At 45.2% G+C, this 24,993-nt stretch overlaps 1 protein-coding gene across 4 annotated transcripts in view; it reads right to left on the minus strand.

The window, feature by feature from the left end:
* Positions 1-18,215: 18,215 nt before the first annotated feature.
* Positions 18,216-24,993, minus strand: part of TRAPPC13 (trafficking protein particle complex subunit 13) — a 40,533-nt gene continuing 33,755 nt past the window's right edge. For 2 of the 4 annotated variants that reach the window (XM_044276153.1, XM_044276150.1), the window contains 2 exons: positions 24,004-24,151; positions 18,216-19,352 (listed from right to left, as the gene is read on the minus strand). In XM_044276153.1, coding sequence (XP_044132088.1) covers positions 19,245-19,352; positions 24,004-24,151 — 256 coding nt within the window. In that variant the 3' untranslated portion in view covers positions 18,216-19,244. Of the gene's footprint in view, positions 19,353-24,003; positions 24,155-24,993 lie in introns of all 4 variants that reach the window. The other 2 variants (XM_044276151.1, XM_044276149.1) reach the window with 1 other exon arrangement.

The raw sequence follows: 24,993 nt of genomic DNA on the forward strand, positions 1-24,993 counted from the left end.
TGAGAGTTAGGGGGGAGCGCATGCAGACACAGGCCTCAGTCTGTGAGGATGTGAACGGAGAAGCATTTTAAGAGGAAGGGAACGCCAGCTGGTCTGAGACACCAAAGCACAAGAGCAATGGAGTGAGTGATCAGAGTGGTGGCCGTGCCCACCAGATGGATCTGAACGCTGCCATAACATTCCTGGACATCTTGCGTAGATAAAAAGTTAGCACCAAATTTTCCTGGTGATGTAGGATAGTGAAGGGGTAGTAAAGGGCTACATGTACCGGTAATTTTATTACATCTAGAATTTGGTGCTAATGATATAGCTTTACTGTAAAATGGTATATTGGGGCTCTTTTTTTTGTTATAGAGTCTAAATCTTCTGCCCTCCTTCAAACAGAGTTACATGAGTCTAGATATCTGGAGCCACCACCAATAGTACAAAAATGAGTCCTCAGTATGAGTCATTTGTTTTCGCTTCTCCTGTGGAAACGCAGGAAAAAAATGCAGCAGATTTCTCCACCGGATTTCCAATCACTTGTGAATCCAGCCTAATAGGGCATTTAATCAAGGCCTGCAGTTTCTTTTTAATGCATGATTATTATTTTTTTATTGCTCCAAATAGAAGAAAAATTCTGTGAACTATGAGATTAAAAGGGATATCTGGGAATTTCATACTGATCTATATCAGATCAAAGAGGGGGTTCGATTCATGGGTCCCCACGCTGATCAGCTGTGCGAAGATGCCGTCACCCTCCGTGAGCACTTATGCCTCTTCCTAGGCCAGTGTTGTCACAGTACATTGGTCATGTACAGGGGCGGATTGGCCATAAACTCTACAGGGACACTTCCCAGTGGACTGATGCCCATGGGGCTGTCTCAGCCCTCCTTTTGGCTAACCAGTGGCAGTTTTTAGGGATGTATTTTGTGCTGCTGGGGCAGTATATTGAGATGCACTGTGGTATTTGGCTCTGCTGGGGTGGTATAATATATAATGCCGCAATATGGTATTGTTGGCACTGCCTTCTGTCAACTTGGACCAGACTATAAAATTGGTCACTTTATGTTCCTGGTGCGCCCATGGTCTCATGGCCTAGGTGCAGCTCAGCCCCATTCAAGTGAATTGTCCTGGGCTGCAATACTAAGCACAGCCGCTATACCATGTATGGAGCTGGGCTCTGGTGAGCACTGTGGCTTGCACAAACAATGATCTGGATCCTGAGGACATCAAAATCCTAGATAACCCTTGTAAAGGGGTTGTCCGGGTTCAGAGCTGAACCAAGACATATCCCCATTTTCACCCAGGCAGCCCCCCTGACTTGAGCATCGGAGAAGTTCATGCTCCGATGCTCTCCTTTGCCCTGTGCTAATTCGCTCAGGGCAAAGGCATTTTCTGGAGTTCCGGTGATGTACCGGGCTCTCCATGGAGCTGCCAGGCGGAGGCTTCCGCCCAGCAGTGAGCCTGGTGACATCACCAGCACTGATGGGCAGGCTTTAGTGCTGCACTAGCCTGTAAAACGGCTAGGGCAGCACTAAAGCCCCGCCCATCAGAGTCAGGTGACGTCACCGAACACACTGCTGGGCGGAAGCCTCCGCCCGGCAGTGTGTTATTGTAAATAAAAGAGAACTTTCCCTGTGCGATCCAACGCAGAGCAAGGGAGCACATTGGAGCATGACATGCTCCGATGCTAACATCAGGGGGGGGGGCTGCCTGGGTGAAATTATGGGTATGTCCGGGTTCCACTCTGAACTCGGACAACCCCTTTAAAAACAGTTGATCACCTTTCTCCACATGCCAAGTATACAGGAAAATGCAGCCTATGTTGCTAATATGCTCAAATACTCTTTATGGATTGCTGAAATATTCTAGCTACTAGGTATGTAATATATTATAAATCATGTGTTCTCAAATGCTAGTGAGAATGTTCCTCTATCCTCTGTATTTGGGGTTTCTTTTTGTATCTCCAATTGGCATTAGGTGGAGAATAAGTTGACGCAATATAAAAATATTATTATTATAATGCTCAAGTCCTTTTCAGTGGTACCATAGCTTCAGCTGCAGAAAATATATTTGGATCCATAGCTTTAATTACCAGGCAAGAGAACAATTCATGAATGCATCTCCAGCACTGAAAGGTTATCTCAGAAGACATTTTAATTAATAGATTAGGAATTTTAAGGCCATGCTAACTGAATAATCGTCATTGAAGACCCTACTGAGAAATTTCCTGGTGGGCCGATGCCCAAGAAGCCACCCGAGCCACAGGCCACATATGTAATGATTTGAAGCTCTCAACATTAACTAATGTAGGTTTGTCAGGTTCTTATGCACTTGGCTGGTGGTCACAAGAGCCCTCCTGAATTCAACTGCATCACCAGCCTCAGGACAGTGATACACTTGGACACTGCAGCAAATAGTGGTATTTTGTGCTGCATTGTGGTATTTGGTCCTGCACTACAGTATCGCTGGCCCTGCCTACTTTGTGTTGTAGCTGCTTTTTTGTGTTGCCCTCCTTCTATCAATATGGACGTGCCTTAAACATGGTGCCACTTTTAGGTTTCTAGGGCCACTCTAAGTTCCCAGTCCATTCCGATCACAACCCCATTCTCCTTAAAGTCCAAGTCTCTATATTCAACTATTAAATTATTCCCATTCCCAGTTATTAAGAAAAAGCAAGTAAGCTTACAAAGCCAAAAACATTACCACCTGCATGAATAGTCTGTTGAAAAGACCAAACCAGAGATGAAGGGAGGTGGGGTTAAAGCAGTTTTCTAGGAGTACAATATTGATGAACTATACTCCTTTAAGGAGGTAATGACCATATTTGTACATTATTAACATTTCACCATGGTATATTGTGGGCACAAATTCAAAAGGGGTTTTCACCTTTTGGGCTTTCTAGATTTGAAGCCTAGCCTCCTGTACCTGTTGAAATAAAAAGATTCCGCGCTGCTCCGTTCTGGCTGTGTGACTCTCTTTTGCAGTCTTCTAGTCCACAACTTGTAAACTTTTGGATGTATGGGTAACAGTGACAGGTCCCCAAATGGCACGTCACTGCTTGTTCAAAGTGCTTGGAGACATGTCACTGCTGATGTCGATCATTGGCGGCAGCGGCACACGTGTTCCTGTCCAGACCAGAAGAGCACAGTGTGCCATAACAGAGCATCTTGGAGCAGGCGAGTATGTTTTTTTTCAACACGTACAGCAGACAGGACTTCAGCTTTAAAACATGCCTAGAGCTGGAAAAACTTCTTGTTTACAGCTCCAAATGTGCGACGGTGATGCAGGCCAAGGTATCATGGATATGACCATTTTTTTTATTTTTTATCCATGTGCCATTTTTTTTCAAATAGCACACTGACCCATGAATTTATATAGGGCTGTGCACACATCCATGTTTTCTGCGGATGTGTGGCCGATCCACATATTATAGAACATGTCCTACTCGTCTGTATTGTGGATGAAAATCGTTAATTTCTAACGATAATTTGTTTTCCCTTAGTCCTAACAGCAGCACAGATGGGGTTAACTGCCCCCCGTGGACTGGTAGGACCGGCGGAATTTTTAATGAGCCCAAAGACCTAAACCAATAAAAAGAACTCCAGCTCCCTTAAAGGGAGGGGTTCATCCCCCAGCCCACCGTGTATGTTACAAGAAAAAAAGTACTTTAGGGCGGGAAATTTGTGTGCTGGTGTTAGGACTAAGGGAAAACAAATTATCGTTAGAAATTAACGATTCCCTTACGTCCTACCAGCAGCACAGATGGGGAGATAGCAAGAAGAATCCCCTAGGGAGGGTCCTCATGCTCGGCAGAAGTAAGGACTGTCTGCCCAAAGGCCGAGAACTCAGATATCCTAGCATCGATCCTATAATGGGAGATGAAGGTAGACTCCGAGCTCCAGGAAGCTGCCTTGCAGATCAACTCTAGGGGGAGAAGATTTCTTTCCGCCACAGAGGTAGCTACGGCCCTTGTAGAATGGGCCCTCACAAACTCCGGAGGATCTAAGGCTTGGGAAATGAAGGCTTCCCTAATGGCTTCCTTAACCCAGCGACTAATGGTCGTCTTAGACGCTTTACGGCCTTTTGACTTACCGGCAAACAGGATAAAGAGATTTTCATCCCTCCTGAACTCTTTGGATCTATCCACATAGATCTGAAGGCATCTAGCTATGTCCAGTGGATGTCGGACAGGGGCATCTGGGGAGGAGGCAGAGAGTAATACAGGAAGAGAGACTACCTGATTAATATTTTGAAAGGTAGAAACCTTAGGTCTAAAGTAAGGTAGAAATTTCAAAAGGACCCTATCTTGTAAAAACATGGTATAAGGGTATAACGCGGAGAAAGCTTGAAGCTCCGAAACTCTTTTGGCCGAAGAGTGTTAAGAGTTTAAAAACATCTTAAGTGTTAAGAGTTTAAAACTTGCCTCCTCCAAGGGTTCAAAGGGGGGAGATGCTAGCCCCCTAAGAACAACTGACAAATCCCATTGAGGAACGGGTCTCAGTATTGTAGGCTTCAATCTTTCCGCTCCTTTAAGGAAGCGCTTGATGAGCGGGTCCCGAGAATATGGTCTGTTAAGACAGGCCGAGATGGCAAATACTTGGACCTTCAGGGTAGAAGGGGAGAGACCTCTGTCTATCCCATCCTGAAGGAACTGTAGGATCGCTGCGAGGGGCGGATCTGCAAACGCCACCTGATTGGAGCTACACCAAGAGGTGAAGATCCTTATAATCCGAGAGTAGGCCTTTCTGGTAGACTCTGCTCTGGAATGCGATAATGTTCTCAGGACCGACTCAGAGAGCCCTTCTACTCTGGGAAGGGACTGGTCAACCTCCAGGCTGTCAGGTTGAATCTGTGCAGATCTGGGCAGAGATGAGTGTCCCACGACACCAGGGTCTGCTCCGGGGGGGAGTCTCCAATATTGTCCCCGACTCATCTGAATGAGCTGGGTAAACCAGGATCTCCTGGGCCAAAACGGTATGATGGCTATTACCGAGGCCTGATCCTGACGGATTTTCATCAATACCCTCGGAATCATGGAAAAGGGAGGGAAGATGTACGCCAGCCTGAACCTCCACGGTATTGTCAGAGCATCTATCGCCAGGGGGTTGTCCTCCCTGTAGAGGGAACAGAACCTCTGTACCTTGGCGTTGAACTTGGTTGCCATGAGATCCACCTCTGGCATCCCCCACCTGAAGACTAATTGTTTGAAGATCTCCGGATGTAATGACCATTCCATGGTCGGTAGGCCGCGACTTAGGCGGTCCGCGATGACATTGAGGGAGCCTCTGATGTGAGTGGCGGATAGATGGGATAGGTTCAGCTCTGCCCACCGAAGAATTACCCCAATCTCTAAAAGAAGGGGTATGGATCTTGTGCCTCCCTGCTTGTTTATATAAAGCACGGCAGTCATATTGTCTGACTGGACTTTCACTGCTTTGCCCCGAATCCGAGGGGCGAAGTGAAGGAGGGCTAGCCGGATAGCACGCATCTCGCGTTTAGGTCCGCGTCACTTCCGGTTATGGCGGCGCCCAGGCAAGCTCTCTCAGCGGAGCGCTGCCGGCTATCGCAGGGGAGAAGACGGAGGGACGACATGTGAGCAGGTGAAACCACACTGCAATGGGGCGCAAATAATAAGCGCATCCCCCATAGGGGACTAAAGGAGACCTTCTCAGGTCACCGCTAACGTCCCAAAACACCCTGTCTAAAATAAATAAACCAGGGAGAAGACTCGCCAGTCCACCTGTCCAAAGGACAGAAAAAAACACGGTGGGCTGGGGGGATGAACCCCTCCCTTTAAGGGAGCTGGAGTTCTTTTATTGGTTTAGGTCTTTGGGCTCATTAAAAATTCCGCCGGTCCTACCAGTCCACGGGGGGCAGTTAACCCCATCTGTGCTGCTGGTAGGACGTAAGGGAATAACCCTTTCTATGGATGGGAGTGAGAAAAATGTGGAACGCACACGTGTCCATATTTTGCAGATGGACTTGACCATGAATGTTTAGACAGCGGTAAAATCAAAGGGACTAGCATGAGCAGAGCATTTCTCACGAAGGATATGATAATTGTCTACAGGAGGTCTTCACTTATAGAACCATGAATTAGGGAGGCAACTGCAGTAGTATGAAGGGGAGTGTGTCCATATTTTGCAGATGGACATGACCATGAGGGTTTAGGCATCAGTAGAATCAAAAGGGACTAGCACGAGCAGAGCATTTTTCAGGAAGGATATGAAGGACGTGATTATTGTTCTCAGGAGGTCTTCATTGATGGAACCATGAATCAGGGAGGCAACTGGAGTGGTATGAAGGGAAGTGAGGGTAAAAAAAACTTAACTTGGACTATATAAGGGCTGTTCAGTCTGAAATTCCAGTAGGATTCAGAATCAGAATTGTTAGTCCAATGGTGGCATTGCTGCAGTACAGAGATGGGGCAATGTAGCTACATACCTGCCAGCTGATCCGAGGAAGACCTTTTTCTGGTGCTGAACTGTGATTGAAGAGCCTCAGGGAGCACAGTTGAGTAGGTTATAATGGTTTTTTGCGTTTGCATAAACTTATCACTCACCCATGGTGGCTCACTAGCTAAAACTCCCAGCACACCCCGATGGTATGCTGGCAATTGAAGCTTCCCAGCAGCAGAGGGCGAGGTTGGTGCATAGGAAGCATTCATGGCAAAATAGAGGCCAATTTTTCTTACTAAATTCATAAGCAGATCACATCGCAAAACTGTGGATATGAAATCTTCATTAAAACCAAGCAGCAGCCAAGACAATGAGGTGTATATGTTCTTGGATGCCAAGATGGATTTGTTGTGTTGAATTTGTGCAAAGATAAAGTTGTAAAAAACAAAATGATGGCATTGTGAATTGTAATTGTTGTAATTGCACAAATGGTTGAGATCGGAAGCAACTTTGACCCCTTGTAATTATATTAAGTTCACAATTGTTCTGTATATGCCCATCATTTTAAAGTAAAAGTTTTAATTTGTTTTTCATGATCTGTGCCAACAAAATAAATATACAATAAAGTGCGAGTCTTACGTCATTCATGTTTCTATAGAGAAAAAAAAAAAAGGAAATGGTTAAATATATATATTTTTTTAGATGGAGAATACAAATTGGTTTTTCATGCCAAAAATGGGGACTAGGGCACACTTACCAATCTTATCTGGTAGACACTGTAAGGCCCCTTTAACACGGACGAGTTTTCCGCGCGGGTGCAATGTGCGAGGTGAACGCATTGCACCAGCACTGAATCCGGACCCATTTAATTCTATGGGGCTGTGCACATGAGCGGTGATTTTCACGCATCACTTGTGCGTTGCGTGAAAATCGCAGCAAGCTCTATTTTGTGCATTTTTCACGCAACGCAGGCCAAAAAAGAAAGTTAATGGGGCTGCGTGAAAATCGCAAGCATCCGCAAGCAAGTGCGGATGCGGTGCGATTTTCACGCACGGTTGCTAGGAGATGATCAGGATGGGAACCTGATCTTTATTATTTTCCCTTATAACATGGTAAGTAACATGAGTAACTCACCTTAATCCACTTGTTCGCGCAGCCGGCATCTCTTCTGTCTTGTTCTGTGAGGAAAAGGACCTTTGATGACGTCACTACGCTCATCACATGGTCCGTCATATAATCCATCACCATGGTAAAAGATCATGTAACGGACCATGTGATGAGCGTAGTGACGTCATCAAAGGTCCTATTCCTCACAGAACAAGACAGAAGAGAAGCCGTGCTGCGCGAACAAGTGGATTAAGGCGAGTTCAAATTTTTTTTATCCCCTCCAGCCCTATTGTACTATGCATTCTGTATTCAGAATGCTATTATTTTCCCTTATAACCATGTTATAAGGGAAAATAATAACATCTACACAACCTTGAACCCAAACCTGAACTTCTGTGAAGTTCGGGTCTGGGTACCACATTCAGTTTTTTATCACCCGCGTGCAAAACACATTGCACCCGCGCAATAAAAACTGAACAACGGAATGCAATCGCAGTCAAAACTGACTGCAATTGCGTACCTACTCGCGCAGGTTTGCCGCAACACATCCAGGCACGTTCGTGTGAAAGAGGCCTAAGGCCGGGTTCACATCTGCGTTGGAAACTCCGGCACTGTAATCTGGTCACTGTATCCAGCGTACGTGCTGTCTTTCAGTTGGGCGAAAAATGCTACACGCAACATTTTGTGTCCGGCGGAAGTCGGCATATATGTGGGAAAGCGACCGGATTACCACTGGACCCTATTACAGTGAATGGCAATCCGGTGGTGCACGCTGGTATCCGGCAGTTTGGTTCTCCGCCGCTTGAGTTCACAGTGCAGATGTGAACCAAACCTAACTTAAATGGACACTCCCGTCAGAACTTTTTATTTTTAGAATTTTTGGTCATTTTTCTTTTCAGCAGTACTATAAATACCATTGAAAATCACATAGAATATTGTCCTTCAGTCAGTCTAGAGAGAAAAAACACCTATACAGATAGGGAACTCGTTTTCAATTTACTGCTGCTGTGATGGGAAGATAGTATCTGTTAGTATATTAGTAGATTGGTAGAATTAGGATAACAACATGACAGCTCTATTGTTCTCTTGATAGGACTAGATAAAGACTCGCACAGAAGAGCATCGTACTTATCAGTGTAATGTGTGACACTCCAATTGAGTCACTCAACCCTTTCCCTCTGGGGTCAGAATGAATCAAGGCTGTTTGCTGTGTTAAAAGTCCAAACAAAGGAGAAAGTTAAAGAGCCAGGACAGAACCAAACTGTGCAGAGACACCCCTTCAACTGGTAACACAACATACTGCTATAAGAACTCCAGAATTGTCATTTCATGGGAGATACAAATTTTCACTAAATCAGACACGTTAGGGTTGGTGACAGGTCCTATGTAGAGCCACAAGCCAATGTCCAGAGAATTATTGTGAATGATTTGAATGCTCCCAATAACTGCCTGCCCGTGAGCAGAGGTGATAGTTGCATTTACATGTAGATGTGTTGCTGGCAAACAATGATTTTGTGCGTCACGTAAAAGATGCGATCAACAGGTTATTGATGGGTCATTTGAATGGGGTAATTATTCAGTTCATGTAAAAAAGACTTTAGGCTATTTTCCCACTTGCGTTTTTGCCTGATCCAGCAGGGATCAGCAAAAATACTTCCGTCACTGATAATATAACTGTCTGCATCCGTTATGAACGGATCCGGTTGTATTATCTTTAAAATAGCAACGATGGATCTGTCATGAACACCATTGAAAGTAAATGGGGGACGGATCCGTTTTCTAATGTGTCCCCATTGACTTGCATTGTGGGTCATGCTGGATCCGTTTTGCTCCACATCCCCGGTATGGGAACGCAACGAAACGTTTTTCTCTGGTATTGAGATCCTATGATGTATCTCAATATTGGAAAATGTAACCGCAAGTGTGAAAGTAGCCTCAGACAGTAAGTCTAAGGGCCCATTCACAAGTCTTCAAAATGGGTCTGCATCCATTCCGCAATTTTGTGGAACAGGTGCGGACCCATTCATTTTCAATGGGGCCGGAATGTGCTGTCCGCATCCGCACTTCCGTTCTGCAAAAAAATAGAACATGTCCTATTCTTGTCCGCAATTGAGGACAAGAAAAGGCATTTTCTATGAGACTGCTGGTGATGTGCGGTCCGCAAAATGCGGAACGCACATTGCCGATGTCCGTGTTTTACGTGTTATGAATGGACCCTAAGAATCTCCCAGGTACATCACAATGGTTGATGCTAGATGATTAATCCGACGCACTAAGATTGTCTAATCTAACTTTATACCACACATTGGTTGGCTGACTTTGCTACAGAATTTTGGCGTAAAATAGTGAATCTTAAGCCAAGTCCCCTTGGTGGATGAGGCACAGTGAATTATTTTCGTCTTGCTAGTTTAATAAATAGGTCTAATATGAGATAGACTAAAATTGCAACAATTCAGGCACAGGCACAATAGTAAATATGAGTCACTATGTCTCTATTTGAATTGGATTAGGGATAACTCTGCTCTGGCATTTGTGATTTTCTCCTTAAAATGTTCCTCATGGTGGTATGGACTTTACAGGGGTGTGATATAGGAAGGGTTCAATCTCAAATCCCAAAACACCATCACAGAATCAATAAACATAGTTGTAAAAATCCAAGGTCCAAACTGGCAAAGTTCATGCACCACAATAAGAAAGAACATGGCAGGCAGCCATTCAAAGGAAGAGTCCAGACACTACCCAGGTCAACCTTCAAAATTGCATAGGATTCAATAAAACTTGTTGCTCAGGCAAGGAGTGGTGTTTCTGAGCAGGTAACATAGGCTTAGCACTAACCAGAGGACATGATTCCGTTCAAGCTGTTGCACAATCCACACATACACCTAGCAACGTAGGTTGGGCAAGGAGAGAGAGATGATGGTGGCACACGTAAGCACAGCAACTGATGTTCCGTCAGTGAGGTCATAATAGCCAAATATGCATTCAGCTATTTTCGGGAGTCTTATAGAGATGAATGGAATGGCTGTGTTGTCGGGTATATATAGCAAATGCTTTATATAAATATAAAGAGTTCAATCGAGAACCTGATTATTTTGTGCAATCAGTAAAACAGGGTACAAGCGTCTATGCAAAAATATAAATGGTTTATTATACAATAGCTTAAAATACAAACAAAAATGAATCAACCTAAATTTCAATAATATACAATGATATGCAGTACCCAGAATTCACCACTATATGATACCAACAAAACACTACTCAACCAACACAAGAATATTATGCAATACAGCTTTAAATTTGGTGAGAAATATACAATCAATGGATTATGCGGAAAACTCAATCAAGAAGATGACAGATACGAGCCCTTGCTCCACCCAAAAATGATGACCAATCTTTCAGATAATGGTAGTATTGCAACAAAACGTATAAATTATTGGCTTAATATCAAACTAGGGAATATAAAGATTCCCAACAAAGATAATATATTCCCTGAGGAAGAGTGCCGCTGCACTTGAAACGCGTAGGATTGACTTCCACTGCTACCTGTAGCTCACCCGGGGTGACGTCACCAGCTCAGACGTGAGCGTTCAATTCAACAGGTAACGGGTATATTCTGCCACCGGCCGGGGCGAATTTCCTAATACCTAAATATTAAAAACCAATGCTACAGCCATCCTCCCCTGGATCCATTCCTCCTGTTCTGCACCAGATCCAGAATAGAAACGTGGACCAGCACAGAACACTGTACCGCAGCAGACACGTCTAGGTGAAGGTAGGACCGAGACATAGACATATGTTTGTAGCGGTCGGCTATTACGTGAGAAGTAGGAAGGCGTTTTGTGTAGCTTTGTGGTATCAATTGTAATATAGCGCGCGGTGTTGCATTACTTTATATAGATATATTTGTGTTTTGTACAGCTGGTCTGTGCACTCCTTTATTTAGCAGGCTACGGGACTGCTAATATACCGCTGCGAATTGATGTGGTGTAGCGCTAGTTGACAATATTGCATGTAAAGATTCCCAACAAAGAGTTTCTCCAATATTATCCCCTTGTTTCAGTTATATGCATCGTAACTGAAATCAGAGAAAATACTGATGTAGCAACTAACGTTACACGTCCGCAAATGAGCGGGTGTCTGGCTAAGTATCAAGCCAATTAATTTAGATCAATACTACATAAAACAAAATATACATTACCCAAGGGTCAAGTGATGTGCAGAGTCTTGGGGCAGCCAGCTCTCAAGAGTTTTTCCCAATAATCCAAATGATTCCCCAGAGATCTATAATCCAAATGTTTGTTTCTCTTTTTCTCCTTTTCTCCTCTTTTTTTTCTTTCTGGTAACTGGTTTCTTAACCCAAAACTTATCAGATGAACACGCCCTCCGAGTTTGGAACTTTCCAATCATTGTTGGAGGGGTGTGTGCATTGATAAGGAGCATGACGTCATAATACTACCCAGAATGCAATTTTGCTACTGATGTAGTATTAACCGCTTATATCTAGATGGCACTGTTGTATAAGCAATATGCATCATACCATTAAGGGTTAACTCATACATGCCTAATATTTTCAACACTTCACACCTCTGACATCTGGGGCCTTGTCTCAGGGCTGAGGGACAAACTTTGATACATGAATATATACTTTGAGGAACATCTAGACCATTCTAACACTTTGGAATTCATGTTCAGATAGGAAAAACAATAAAGCCTCAGAATCTGCAGGTGCGGCGTATCTTCTAACTTTCTAAATGTATAATATGTTGTTACAATAACACTAGTTTTGAACAGTACAGTAATCTTCTCATGGACTTACTTTGACCTACATGAAACTTCATACAAAACAGTGAATATAAATCAACATTGCTCTTAAAGGCAATGAATACCCATTATAACTAAAATAAGTAAATATAAATGTTTACACTTATGAAAAAGCACAACAGTGTGCATGACTGACACTCCATTCATTTCAGGGTACAGGGCCCCTATTCTCATGGTCAGTGGAGGTCCTAGTTGTTGGACTCCTACCAACCTATTTCTCATCTATCCTATGGATAGGTGATAACGTGATATAGCTAGAATACTCCTTTAAAATGTTATTGTCATGGGAGAATTTAAAGGAAATCTGTCACATGGATTTTCACTATTAAAGTAAAAGTATTGTTATGTAGAACATATATACCTACTTCCCTAATGTACCTTTCATTTGGCGTTTGTTTTCCATCTTGAGAAAATCATCTTTGTATGATATGCAAATTAGGCAGTAAGGTGCTCAGAGGGGCGTTATTTTCTTTCAATGGTGCCCAGGAATGCCCCCCATCCAGTGCCCAGGCCCGCCCTCCAGCAGAGCCCAAGCACACCTCTCCTGGGCCGAGACTCTACACTACATCAGGGAAGGAGGTGTTATGTTCTACATGGGAATAGTTTTACTTTAATAGTGATAATCCATGTGACAGATTTCCTTGAAGGAGAACCTGTCACCACTCATGATATGTCTGTATTTACATGTATGTAAATACTCGTATTGCCCATAAAACAACCGTTCTTGAGCAGCTTCTCTTAGAACTCTGTCTGGTGCTGTTCCTCTGTTGTTTTTCCTGGAAATGTTCATTTACAGAGTTCTAAGAAAAGATGGCTAAGGCTACACCATAAAGAATACTATTTACTAAAACATATGTCAAGAGAGTTGACAGGTTCCCCTTAAAACGAGATTTTTTGTAAACTCACCTGTAAAATCTCTTTCTCGCTTAGTTCATTGGGGGGGACACACTGCTTGCAGCCACTAGGAGGCGACACTAGGCTGAAAAGTGATAACTCCTCCCCTGCCGGCTATACCCCCTTCAGCCTGGAGAGAGCATATAAGTTTGTACCCAAGTAATAGGAGGAAAAAAAAAAAAACACACAGTAAACAACCAATAACTGACAAACTGAGGACCATACTGGCTCGACAACCGCCATCATTTGCGGCAAACAGAAATCACTGGGTGGGAGCTCTGTCCCCCAATGAACTAAGCAAGAAAGAGATTTTACAGGTGAGTTCACAAAAATCTTGTTTTCTCGCTCGTATCATTGGGGGGACACAGGACTGTGGGAGGGAAACAAATCACACGCCTATAGAGTAAACACCTTCGAGGATGTGCAATCCACAGCTGCCTGCAAGACCATGCTGCCCGGAGCAGCATCCGCCGATGCCTAGGAAGGCACCCAGTAAAACTTGGTGAATGTGTGCCCGGAGACCAAGACACTGCTTTCTACAACTGGAAAGCTGCTGCATGGAGGAGATGAACCCGAGAAGCGCCGACCAATGGTCGGGTAGGCCATAACTCTGCTGGGCGGTGTATTGCCCCGGGAGCGGAATGCCCGAGCAACTGAAACAGATATACCTGGAAAACGTCCTTTTTGGAGGCTGCCAAGGTTTGACAAGGACCTCCAGGAAAAAACTGGTAGTCCGTACGGTGGAAAGCGCTAGTCATGGACAAGCAAACCTCAGAGGCCAAATCACATGGCTGATGGAGAGATTGCTCTCTATAATGCGAGGGAGAAAGAAAAGACCCATGTCTGATGTGGAAGGTGGCGGCTACCTTCCGCAAAGAAGGAAGATACTGGGCGGAGCACTGCCTTATGTTTATGACAAAAGACAAATGTACGTACAAGAAGGCGCCATCAACTCCGAAAAACGCCGGGTGGATGATCCCGCCACTCGGAATGCCGCCTTCCCAGAAATAAAAAAGAAGAAGACTACGTCGCAGAGAGAAGAGCTGTTCCTTACTGAAACGTCAAACGACCCATAGGTGTTTTGGACGAAGCCGGCTCCTGGCCGCAACTGTGGAAGCAGAACCAAAAATCCAGGTCTGCAGGATACTCCTCTGGTGAAGAGAACGCCCTAGAGCCTTAGAGGCTTGTTGTGAGACTTCTAGCGACAGAAGCTGCTTGAGAAACCAGAGAAAAAAAGTTATAATTAAAAAATGCACTGCATGCCCAACTGCAGGCCAAAGAACCAATACCTCGGAGAAAGGTAGAAGCAAAGCCGATGTGAGCATCACCGGTGATGGTAAGTCCACCAGTGACCATTTATTGACAATGTGGCAACCCTATAACAAAAGGAGTAACATATACGGCAAGTACTGTATCCTGAGGTAGTGCAAGTACACCACCTATGGAAGAGGGTAATGCATAAGACGAGTCCTGTACCCAGAGTGAAGTGCAATTACTCCACCTAAGGGGGTAATGCATATGGTAAACACTGCAACTAGTGCTAATGCATAGCGCCACCTAAGAAAGAGGCTAATGCATACGGACAGTAATGTACCCAGTGGAACTGAAATTCTGCCACCTACGGAAGGGGGAACGCCTATGGCTGGCACTGAGACAGTGCTAGTGCGGTTAGTCCACCTATGGAAGGAGGTAACACATCAGGTCAGTACTGTATCCAGTAGTAGTTCAAATGCCGCCGAAAGGAAGGGGGTAATGCATACAACCAGTACTGCTAGCTAGCATGGATGCATAGATTTTCACAGGTGGAGCATTATCAAACAAACGGCCCCGGAGGGTGGATTGGGAAGCCATCAGATGTCCTCCACTGGATTATCACAGGTGGAGCATTATCAAACAAATGGCCCCGGAGGGTGGATTGGGAATCCTTCAGATGTCCTCCACTGGATTCTCACAGGTGGAGCATTATCAACCAAACGGCCCCAAAGGGTGGAATGGGAATCCTTCAGATGTCCTCCACTGGATTCTCACAGGTCGAGCATTATCAACCAAACTGCCCCGGAGGGTGGATTGGGAAACTGAGAAAAACCTCCACTGTCTGGGATAGGGCACAGGCCCAGTATGGTACACACAGTCAGGGTGGTCCTGCGGTGATGTGGGCTGAGGAGGGCAGGACCTGTATGGGTGATTTTATTTTTTATTTTTTTTGATTAGCCAGCCTCAAATGGACAAGAGGCAGGAAGGGATGAATAGTTCAATATCAAGGCTCATTGCCTGTAGATAGAAACCCAGGATAATCTGGTGCCAGCCTCAAAGAGGTGGCTGGCCAGGAAGGGTTAAAACTGCCTTGAGGACTGCGGGTGGAGCCAGCGGGTGGGGGAGTGGGACGAATTCGCGCCAGAAAAATGAACCCGCCCCCTTACCTGGGGATGAAAGTTGCGGCCTAGTAGGCCGCAAAGCCGGGAACTAAAGTTTTAACGCAGGCGGACAGGGAATCACCGCCGGCCGGAGCAGAGGGACCTGGACCGATGCACGGAATGCGCCCTCCTGCTGCGGAAGCCCACCCCGTGGGATGGGAAGCAAACAGCGTGGGCCGAAGAAACCAAAAACGATAGGCCTGAAATGAAGCAGGGGCCTAGATTTTGCGGCGCCCGGCTGACTGGGATGTCCGTTACAGCACCTGGGTGTGTATGCTGGCCGTGTGAATAAGTGTGGCGCTTGGCTGACCGGGAATGAGGTCAGAAGGCGTCTGCTTGTAGTTACCGCCCGCGGGCTGGGAAGAATCAGCGCAGGCCGCAGGGCCTAAGGAGCAAGAGAGGGAGGTCTGGACTTCCAACTATTTCTGGGCCAAGGCCCTGTGTTTGCTCCCCCCTAGCATGGTCTCCAGGGGCCCAGAAACATAGTGGAAGGGGGGGTGGGGAGGGGAACCAAGAATACTTAGCTAACCCGGATTACTCACCCCATCTTCATCCTCTTCTCTTCACCCCTCTTCAGCTTACCAGCAGTGTCACCTCTTTAGCAGCTAGCACACAAAGTGGCAGGAGACTGGAATGGCGGGGGGTCTTGGGGGGGGGGGGGGGGACCCCTTGGCTGGCGGGAAGCAAGGGAGCTGGGCTGCCCTGGTCCACCTTTTCTTCTTGGGGAGGTCGGGGTAGACAGAGTGACTAGGCAACTCTGTTTCCCAAAACCTAAAAGGGAAAAGAAAAAATAATAAAGTAAGTCGCCCTGCATAAGCAGGGAGGTCTGCCTCCTACGACACTAAGCTAAAAACTGATATGCTCCCAGGCTGGAGGGGGTATAGCCGGCAGGGGAGGAGTTATCACTTTTCAGCCTAGTGTCACCTCCTAGTGGCAGCAAGCAGCTAAACCCACGGCCCTGTCCCCCAATAATACGAGTGAGAAATGGGGTTTCCCACTATGGCATTCTCAGATTAACCTCCCATTTTTTTCGTAACCACCATTGTCTTCAGTGGAGAAAGACTCACAAGCACGATGATCTCACTGTTCAGCCTCCAACTGTATGTGATAATGACATCTTGCAGCACAGAGGTTGGGGGCAACTCCATCTAGTACTTACATCATATGCTGTGGATTACATATTCTACTAGGGATCGACCGATTATCGGTTTTACCGATATTATCGGCCGATATTCAGGATTTTGACCGCTATCGGTATCGGCATCTATTTTGCCGATATTCCGATAGCGTATGGGGAACACAGATCGCGCTGCTGTCAGAGCTCTCAGTGTTCCCCTTAGCAGCACAGGGGAGAAGGAAGCAGTGTCTCCTCCCCCTGTGCTGCTGCTGCCAATGAAAGGACAGGGGACAAGAGAAGGGGAGGGGCTATGGCCACTGCGCCACCAATGAAGAGGAATCTCTCATTCATTCTAATTTCAAATTGAACAGGAGGCGGGAGCTGGCTGCAGTATCACATAGCCGGCTCCCGACCTCTATGAGCAATAGCTGCGATCTGCGGTAGTTAACCCCTCAGGTGCCGCGGATCTCAGCTACTGCTCATAGAGGTCGGGAGCCGGCTATGTGATTCTGCAGCCAGCTCCCGCCTCCTGTATATGAATAAATGAGAGATTAATCTTCATTGGTGGCGCAGTGCACCCCCCAAGCCCCCCAGTATTAGACATTGGTGGTGCAGTTCCCCCCCCTCCAACCCCAGTATTAGACATTGGTGGCGCAGTGCGCTCCCCCCAAGCCCCCCCAGTATTAAGCATTGGTGGCGCAGTGCGCCCCCCACCCCAGTATTAAATCATTGGTGGCGCAGTGCGCCCCCCACCCCAGTATTAAATCATTGGTGGCGCAGTGCACCCCCCCACAGGATCCCCTCTCCCCTGCTCCTCCGATCGGAGCCCCAGCAGTGTAATGCTGGGGCTCCGATCGGTTACCATGGCAGCCAGGACGCTACTGAAGCCCTGGCTGCCATGGTAAGCTCCATGCTGCTGTGTGCACAAAGCACAAAGCAGCAGGGACAGTGTGAGCTCCTATTCACCCTGATAGATCTCTATCAGGGTGAATAGGACAAGGGTTCTAGTCCCTAAGGGGGCTAAAAGTTAGTAAAAAAACAACAAAACAAAAAAATAAATAAAACACCAAAATATTAAGTATAAATGAAAAAGAAAGATTTACAAAAAAATAAAAAATACACATTAACAATAAACATTAATTTTCAGCAGATTTGTGTAGGAATTTTTTTATTTTTTTTCAAAAATAAAAATTCCCAGAATATCGGTATAAATTAGCGGCTATCGGCCTGAAAGTTCACAAATTATCGGTATCGGCCCTAAAAAAATCAATATCGGTCGATCCCTATATTCTACACAGTCATCCAGTACAAAAACTAAAAATGAACATATTATTTTAGTACATGGGAGTCTAAGGCCAATTTATTGCACTGTAAACCTATAGAAATGGCAAATGTCGGAGCTTCCGGTCAGGTATATACGGCAAATTTGATGCAATCAGTGCCTACATACACAGAAATCCAATAATCCGTGAGACAGTCTGTTCTTTCAATCCTTTATTTACAATAAAATTAGATACTTACATATTCTTTAGCATACTTATTCTAATTTAGGGAAAATATTTCTTGCCCTGATGATACAATAACTGGTCCACATTTCGTTCCATAATATTAATATGTCTGACACAGGAAGCTGCAGCTAAAATACTGAAATATCTTCTACTAAATGGAAACAACATAGTTAGTGTGAGGAGGGTATGGCTACTGTGTCCCCATAGAGTGGTTGTCCAGGATTAGAAAGATGGATCTGCTTTTTATCAGAGATAGGGCCATGCACCTGTATGGGGTGGGTCTGGTATTGCTGCTCATCCTCATGTAAAGAAGAAAGTGTCTGCTTATGTTCCCAGAAATAGCTCATCTGTCTATAGGCCGTGTCTGGTATTGCAGTTTCACCACCGTATTTAAGTGAATGGGGAGGAGTTGCAATACCAGACAGCCTGTGGACAGACAAAAGCAAACCCTTTTATCGAAGGTGAAAAACCCCCTTTAAAAGAGGCAGTGCCTCAATATCAGACACAGCCTATGGCGATGCATGGCCCCATTTCTTGTCAAAAAAAAGCAAATCCTTTTTGTAATTTATTAACCCCCTTTTAGAAACTTAGTTTAGTTGACAATAAATGTAACTATACAGCATTAAAAAAAAAAAAACGGAAACTGCCCCCCCCCGAGACTCCAGTCTGATGTACCTGGTGCCGGAAAATGGATTAACATTACTGAGTCTAGAGGTCATTTTTATTTTCTAGCTATAGGGCTTCCAGTTGTATAAAATAAATAAATGCATATGTACACTTGATTCTCTGGAACATCAGATAAAATACAGTGTACTAAAACACAATATTGAATTTTAAAAATAAAAATTGCACTGACTGTGAAAAATGCAAAGCAATAAAATGTGCTTGATGTCACTTGGAAGGATGCAACGTGCTTTAACTGTGTGAGCAGTCACTTTGTGAAGCTGGAGACATTGGTCTAAAAAGTTCCAAGAATCCCCCAAAAAAATATTTCTCTGAATCAACTTTCAACTTGGATGGTTGAAGACACGACACAGACCTGCGCGATATCATCGTACTCGTAGGTCCTCTTGAGAAACGTGTCTGTTAGCCGCAGGCCAGAAACACTCTGGAGGAATAAAGAGCAGATACAGATACTGTTATGTACATAGGGTATGTTCAGCAATATGATCGCCTTGGTGCATGATAGAGGAAGAGACAAACAACGCACCATCCATTATAAATTTGGGTTGTACAGGTTATTACAATAATGGGGATACTTAAAGGACATCTGTCAGCAGATGTGTACCTATTACACTGGCTGACCTATTGCATGCACACTTGGCAGCTGAAGACATCAGTGTTGGTCCCATGTTCATATGTGCCTGCATTGCTCAGAAAAATTATGTTTTAATACATGCAAATGAGCCTCTAGGAGCAACAGGGGCGTTGTTGCTACATTGAGAGGCTTTCATAGGTACAAATCTGCTGACAGATGCCCTCTAGGTTCACTAGGTCTTCAGCACCATTCCCTGGCCACAACACCTGATGACGGTGCGGGATCCTCAACCTGCAACGTCTCCATAACCGCCGTAATTAGTTTGTCTACCATGGAGGACAGTTTGGACGACTGACCCTTTGGCGAGACAACATCCTCACCTGACCCTCTCTCCTCAGAACATGCCTCTTCAACTGAGGACACGTCGGAGTGAGACTCTCTAGTAGGAGGAAAAGAGGCCGAGGAAAACGTGAGACACAGACACCCTTTTGGGGGGCGAAGGATGTTCTGGCCCGTTTTGTGGGATGGCCGCGATGGGCACGCGCCTCATGAACCCCAGAGACGGACCGGTCAGAGGACTGCCTTGCCGACAAAAGCCCCAATATATCCACAATAGCTTTATTGGTATTGGAGACATCCTGTATCACCCTAGACAGGGAACGCGCCCATTCCCGTTATTCCATAGGTTGGGCAGCGGGAAGCAATGGGTCTAGGGCCGAGCCATTGGATGGCGGCGCACATGGAAATTTTGTGACGCACAAGCAAAATGACACGCCAAAGGGACTGCCTGCTCTGGGCTCAGACATAGTGACAATCCTGGCGCTGAGGAAGAGGGGAAGGTCATGCCCTGTAAGAAGGGACAAATAGCACTTAACCAGCCTGTGTCCCTCCAAGCAGCAAGCCAGTCCATCAGCATCCCGCCAGGTGCTTTGAATCCAAAAGTGGGTGGAGCCCACTCTCCCTCTACTGCTGGTGTGAGGCGAACACAAGTCCCACCCCCAAAATGACACCGTCTCTCAGTGCCCGCCCATCATCGCTGGCCCCGCCCCTTGCAACCCAGACGCCGGAAAGAGGAAAAAAAAGCCGCACAGAAGCCGGGGCCTCAATTAACAATGGCCCCGGCTGCCCCAGAACAGAGTCCACGCACCGACTAGGAAGCAGCGCTCAGAGTAGGAAACTCCGCTACTCCTCTCACCAGCGTTCAGGAAGAAGCAGGCACTCCTACAGACACTAAGCTAAAACTGATTTAGCTTGGTCCCTGTAGGGAGGAGCTTACACTTTATGTGATTAGTGTCCGCCTCCTAGCGGCAACAGCTATACCCATGGTCAAAGACTGTGTCCCCCAATGAGACGGATGAGAAAATGTTATTTTTTTAATACTCTCCCTGCTGGAACTACTATCGGGAGTATGAAACAGGCCTTAGTTAGACCAGAACCTATATGAAAGAAATGTACACGTGCACGCCACCATGGCTGACATACAAAGGCACACATGCACCACCATGTACGGTAGCAGCCCATGGCTCCATGCACAAAGACATATGCAAACACTAAAAAAACATGAATTATTCTTAAATGCAGTTACTGTACATGAAAATTGAGACACTTTGAAAATCTTTTTGGACAAAACTGTGGGCTAGTTCTGCCAATGACAAGGTGGGCTTCAGATGGGAACTTACAACATCAGACTTGAGGAAAAGATGGGCCAGCACAACTTTGTGTGCACTTGTAGATTAACCCCTTCAGGACCCTGGGATTTTCCTTTTTTACGTTTTTCACTCACAGCCTTTTCATAGTCCTAACTTTTTTATATTTCCATACACGTAGCCTTAGGCTTTATTCACACGTCTGTGGAACACGGTCCGTGAGATACCGAACTGGCATCCTGCTTAGTGCAGGAGCGCACGGCGTCATTGGTTGCTATGACGCTGCCGCAGTACAGTAAGAGTACTTTCACACTAGCGTTTTTCTTTTCCTGCATAGAGTTCCGTCACAGGGGCTCTATACCGGAAAAGAACTGATCAGTTTTATCCCCATGCATTCTGAATGGAGAGTAATCCGTTCAGTTTGCATCAGGATGTCTTCAGTTCAGTCGTTTTGACTGATCAGGCAAAAGAGAAAACCGTAGCATGCTACGGTTTTTTCTCCGGCGAAAAAAACTGAAGACATGCCTGAACGCCGGATCCGGCATTTTTTCCCATAGGAATGTATTAGCGCCGGATCCGGCATTCAGAATACCGGATCCGTCGTTCCGGCATGCGCATGCGCAGATCGGTAAAAATGCGAAAAATGTACAAGACGGATCCGTCGGTCCGCATGACAAGCGGAGAGACGGATCCGTCCTTGCAATGCATTTGTGAGACGGATCCGCATCCGGATCCGTCTCACAAATGCTTTCAGGCAGCAGCAGATCGGCGGATCCGGCGGCCAGTTCCGACGACGGAACTGCCCGCCGGATCACACTGCCGCAAGTGTGAAAGTAGCCTAATACACTCGTATGATCTATACCAGTGTATTACTGTACTGCGGCAGCACAAAGTGCACAGCATCATAGTAACCAATGACGCCATGCACTCCAGCACTAAGCAGGATGCCAGTCCAGTATCTCACAGACAGTGTTCTACGGACGTGTGAATGAAGCCTTATGAGGGCTTATTTTTTGAGGGACAAGTTGTACTTTCTAATGGCACCATTTACGGTTGCATGCCATGTAGTAGGAAGCAGAAGAAAAATTCCAAATGCTGTAGAATTGGGAAAAAATACAATTCTGAAAAAGGTTTCAATTTTTTTACACTGTACACTATGCAGTAAAATGGACCTGTTATCTTCATTTTCCAGGTCAGTACGGTTACAACGATAACACACTTGTATATTTTTATTGCGTCTTAATACTGAAAAAATAATAATTAAAACCTTTGAGGAAAACAATATATTTTTTTTAAACCATATTCTGACCCCTATAACTTTTTTGTAGCTATGTGTATATGGCTGTGTGAGGGCTCATTTTTTGTGGGACTATCAGTTCTTTTCAGGGATACTAATTTGCAGTGTGTGCCCCTTTTTGGTCACTTTTTATCAAAAAATTATTGGGTAGTTGAAGTGACAAAAAATGGCAAATTGGCTGTTTTTATTTTTTTCCCGTTACGCCATTTGCCATTAATATTGTTATATTTTAATTGTATGGGCATTTTTGCATGTGGCGATGCCCGTGATGTTTATTGGTTAAGTATTTTTATTTTAAGGAAAGGGGGGTGATTTGAACATTTTTTTTTTACTTTTAAGTCACCTTGGGTGACAATAACTGACAATCATTCGATTGCCCATAGTGTTCATTGATGGCTAAATAGCCATCATTGAAGACTTCATTTGCACTATACCAATACAAGCCTACCACCTAGTAGCCTGTATTGGTATATTCCTCTAATTGACTCTGAAGCCTGCTTGAGGCTTCGGTCAATTAGCGCAATGTAACAGGTTCCCCGATGTCAGCCGGGGAACGCTGTTACTGGACCGGAAGCATGTAACTTCTGGTTCCGGGCTGATCAGATGCCGTGGTCACATTTTACCCGCTGCACGTGCGAGCAGGCGCCATGTTTGGGGACCGGACCTCGGCCGTACATGTACGGTGGAGGTACTTAAGGGAATAAAGGGGTTTTCCCATGAAAAATATTGTACAGTTTTCACACCAGCTCCTGGATGTGAATTCTTTTGTAACTGCATGTAATAAAAAATTTTGCATAGCCACCGAGTTATTCAATAAAATATATCTGTACTGCGCCACCTGCTGTTTGTTTTTTTTCTCACTTCTGTGACCTTCAAATTCATCCTTCAGCTGCCTCCTGAGCTGTGATAGGTGGAGCATGGACACGCCCCCTGAGCTGCAGCAGAAAAGACACTCCCCCTGAGCTGTCAGCTTGATATAAATCTAGCAGAGCAATGAATGTGGAGATCTCTGGATCCATGTGAGGTACAGGGCTGGTTCTAGCTTTGTTAGAAATAGATTATCATGTATTATATGATGTCTGAATTTCATTTTTTTTTTACATTAGTCATGGGATAACCCCCTTTAATTTTGTGCTGATTGAAGGTGCTAATTAAATTTGGTTTTCCCACTGCGCATTTAAAGAAGAGGCTGCCTCCACTTGGGCTGTGCACTCATGGCCGTCTGTCCAATACTTTTAATTAGAGCATAGTACAGCTGGATCATACATTGCCCTGAATTCAATTTGTGGGCAAAGGCACAGGAGAATCAAGTCTGTCAGTGTAGGTTCCCATCTAAAGAGGCTACTTTATCGTTTGTATATGGAGCCACATAATTTTGATAAAAAAAATGTACACAAACAGCCTTATATTTTATGTACAGTAAGTATAGCAGGAATGTAATTCAGGAATCCATGCCTCTTTGCACATAAAGCAATGGTGCTTGTTGAGTAGTGCTATAAACGTGTGACATATTTGCTTGTGTCCTATTTCACGTAGAGAGGCCTTTCACAATGCTCACCTGCAGTCCTTGCACTGATGAGAGCAGCGTCAGGGTTAGAAGCAGAGAGGAGCTGGGGTGGAGCTTTCCCAGCTGTCTTCCTGATACTCCGCACCAGTGGATGGAATTTGTATTGCACATTTCAAGAATCAGGTCCATAGTCCTTTCACTGCTAGAAAAAAAAAAAAGAAAGAGAAGAGGATTCATCATGATCTTCAGCAGTACTGCGCAATGGCGAACCTGATGTACATGGCCACTTTCTTCTAGAAACAGCGCCTCTCTTGTCCATGGGCTGCGTGTGGTATTGCAGCTCAGTGCCACTGAAGTAACTTGGGCTGAGTTTCAAAGCCAGACACAATATATTGCAATGTGGACGTGCCGAGCATATATGAAGGGAATGCAGCTAAAGCTCATCCACTGCCTTCACCTCCAAGCCATTTTCTCTTTAGGGCTATATTACACAAGCAGACGATTCACCCGTTATATGCACTGTGAATAGACCAGGGGGACTAGGCACTGGGAATTACTTGGTCATATTTCAACTAAGGAAATGTTTCTGCAGCCAGGGATATGACTGGAGGTGCAGGGGCTGGTGGGGCATGTGCCCTGAGGGACACCAACAAGTTAAAGTGCCTTTACATGGATCGGTTATCGGGCAGAAATGTTTGTAAAAATGCTCGTTTCCAATAATTAGCTCATGTAAAAATACAGAAAATCAGCTGGTAAATGAGCAAACATTTGTTCATCGGGTGAAAGTATCGTTGATGCGGATACCTAAATCATCATTTCTGGGCAGCAGATCAACCTGTGTCAACAGCGATCTGCTGCCAAGAACTGATGAATCTGTATGGGAATAGGCACCATACAGGGGAGGTGATCGTGGCATGTAAATGCAGAACCAACCCTTCATGCTTAGTCAATTATTGGAAGTGAATGGTTAGTTCCCGCTAATTGTCACAGCTCAGTTGGCCTTTTCAAAGAGATATTTGCTCTGCCCTGGCAGGGACTTTA

The sequence above is a fragment of the Bufo gargarizans genome, chromosome 1 (genome assembly GCF_014858855.1).
Source record: "Bufo gargarizans isolate SCDJY-AF-19 chromosome 1, ASM1485885v1, whole genome shotgun sequence".
Classification (NCBI taxonomy): domain Eukaryota; kingdom Metazoa; phylum Chordata; class Amphibia; order Anura; family Bufonidae; genus Bufo; species Bufo gargarizans.